This window comes from Gracilinanus agilis, chromosome 6, assembly GCF_016433145.1.
Source record: "Gracilinanus agilis isolate LMUSP501 chromosome 6, AgileGrace, whole genome shotgun sequence".
Taxonomy (NCBI): Eukaryota; Metazoa; Chordata; class Mammalia; order Didelphimorphia; family Didelphidae; genus Gracilinanus; species Gracilinanus agilis.
Genome location: NC_058135.1, coordinates 284,432,405 through 284,435,169, shown reverse-complemented (window position 1 = coordinate 284,435,169; position 2,765 = coordinate 284,432,405). Strand labels below are relative to the sequence as shown.

Genomic DNA, 2,765 nt, shown 5'->3' with positions numbered 1-2,765 from the left:
TGAATATTTTCCCATAGTTCCATGTTTCATGTTCTTTCCCTCTCCCCCAAACCTCCTTAACCTCCCTTAGCCAACCCACAATTCCACTGGGTTTTACTGTATCATTGATCAAGGCCTAATTCCATATTATTGATAGTTGGACTAGAGTTATTGTTTAGTGTCTACATCCCCAATCATATCCCCATCAGCCCGTGTGTTCCAGCAGTTGTTTCTCTTCTGGGTTTCTGCTCCCACAGTTCTTCCTCTGAATGTGGCTAGTTTTCTTTCTCAGAAGTCCCTCAGCCTAAGCAAGTTGATTTCAGAAAAAGCTGGAAAGAGTTGCAGGAACTGATGCAGAGTGAAATAAGCAGAACCAGGAGAACGTTGTACACAGTAATGACAATATTGTATGATGAGCAACTATGAAAACGTGGCTCCTCTCAGCAATGCAATAATCCGAGACAATCCTGAAAGACTCACAATGGGGAACGCTCTCCACCTCCAGAGAAAGAACCGTGGGAGTGGATGGATGCGGATCAACATATACAATCTCTCGCATCAGTGAACTTATGGTTTTATTTGGGGGTTTGGGTTTTGTATGAGTGGGCTCTTACCACGATGACCAGTACGGAAGTGTGTTTTGCCTGATAATACATCTATGGCCCAGATCAAATTGTCTACCATCTCCATGGCGGGAGAGAAAGGAAGGAGGGGGATGGTGGCAGACACTGAGGTCCTCTCTCAGGTTGCACTGCCAGGCGTTCAGCCTCTAGTGCCAAGAGTGCAGCTCTGGTGGGCTGGCCGTGTTGGTCGAAAAGACTTTTATGGAGAGCGCACCTGAGGCAGACGCTCACAGGAGGTCAGAAGCAGCGCTACAAGGACACCGTTAAGGTCTCTCTGAAGAGCTTTGGCATCGATTTTAGGACTTGGCAGATGCTGGTTCAGGTCAAGCTCCCCGGGGTCTCGTCAGCCCCCATCGGACACCCAGACTCCCACGTAATGATGCCAGTTTGCTCCTCTTTGAGTATGAAGGACAACCACCAACCCACCAACCAACAGCCAGCAGCAGAAGGAAAGTGCTGCCACGAGAGGCGGCTTCTCCCTGCTCAGCTCTCTTTGAGCCTCCTCACTTGGCGTGAACCCATTGTCAGAGCGAGAGTTCCTGGGGGGAGGGGGGGAGACCCTCCGTTGCTGTGATTCTGTGACTCGATGATCTCGGAGGTTTTTCCCAGCTTTACCTGGGAAAGAGAGAAGACCCTGCTGGAAGGGTAGGCACCGGGAAGAAGGGATTAGATGTCCCTTTGCTTCAGAACTGAGGGGCCTGGAGTCAAAGGACCTGGGTTCAAATTGCAGCTCTCCTACTTACTTTCTTTGGGACGTTGGTGGGTCCAACTTTGGGAGCCCATTTGGGGGTTTTCTTGGTGAAGATACTGGAGTGGTTCGTGATTTCCTTCTCCATCTCATTTCACAGATGAAGAAATGGAGGTGAATAGGGTGAAGTGACTTGCCCAGGGTCACATAACTAGTACACATTTGAACGGAGGAAGATGTCTTCCCACTCCAGGGCCAGCCCAGCTGCCCCTAGGGGTCATGGGGCCATAGAGTTGGCGTGTGGGAAAGCACCACGGACACCAGCTAGTTCAGCTTCCTTGTTTTACAGACCAGGAAACTGGAGCTCGGAGAGACTAAATAACGGTCAAAATCTCATAGAAAAAAAAAAAAATCAGCAGCAGAGTCAGGATTTGAACCCAGGTCCCACCTCCAGTCGAGGGCTCTTTCCACTCTGCCAGGAGCCGAGCCTCCGTTTCTTCCTCTCTAAAGGGCAATTAAACTAAAATGCCCCCTAAGGCCCCCCGGCTCAGTTTCAGAGGGGCAGGTTGCAGCCCAGTTAAAGCAGAACTTGGTATCAATCAGTGCTTGACCAATAAGAGAAGAGGCTGACCGGTGAGACCGTGAGCTCCCCATCCCCGGAAGTGTCCAAATGGAGGCTAACCATTGCGGGGGCTCTTAGCCGCGGGGACATCCGGGCACCGGAGAACCTGCTGCCTGAGCTTCAGTGCCCGTCCCTGCTGGGCATCGGTTCTACCCTCTGCCCCGTTTCTGTGGGCAAGTCTTGGCCGGCGCCCCGGCCACTCGGCGGGCACCTGGCCGGCTCCCCGGTGGAGCTTCCGCCCGTCTGCCTGAGATGGGGCTCGGCTGAAAAGCCCGCCCGAAGGGGGGCCCTTCCTCCGCGAGCCCGGGGGCCCCGGCTGGGTTCACCTTAAGGGACAAAAGAAATAGCGGCCCGAAAGGGGAGGGCGGGGTCTGGGCCCACGAGGCCAGCAGGCCAGGAGGGGGCGGGGGTGGCAAAGGGCAGCTCCGTTCCCTCTCGGGGCCCCCGGGCTCTCTGGCCGTATTCCCCAGGGCTAGCCCCCTGCCAAGGAGACGGGCGGCTCCCCCTGCCCGCGCTCCCGTGCCCCGGGGAAGCCGGAGGGCAGCCTTTCCCGGGGCGTAGCCCGCCGCCCTTCCGCCGCTGGGGGCCCCGGGGTCGCCGCTCTGTGGCCCTGTCCCCGGCGCCCCCGGCCTCGGGCTCCCGCGCTCCCTTGGCCCTGTTTGGCTCGGGCCGCCGCATCCCCCCGCCGAGCGGCCGCCCTTTGTGCTCGGCGGCGCCCCCTCCCCGGCTGGATCCTCCCCCTCGGCCTGCGCCAGCCCCCCGGCGCCCCCGGGCCCCCAGCACGCGGCCCCCCGGGCCCCCGAGGCGCGCGGGGCGGGCAGGGGGAGGGGCCAGGGGCTGGCCGGCCAGGCGG

General features: G+C 58.0%; 1 protein-coding gene across 1 annotated transcript in view; it reads right to left on the bottom strand.

Moving 5' to 3' along the window:
• Positions 1-2,239: 2,239 nt before the first annotated feature.
• LOC123252757 (pepsin A-like) overlaps positions 2,240-2,765 on the bottom strand; it is an 82,182-nt gene continuing 81,656 nt past the window's right edge. The window contains exon 8 of the mRNA XM_044682005.1: positions 2,240-2,749. Coding sequence (XP_044537940.1) covers positions 2,240-2,749 — 510 coding nt within the window. The remainder of the gene's footprint in view (positions 2,750-2,765) is intronic.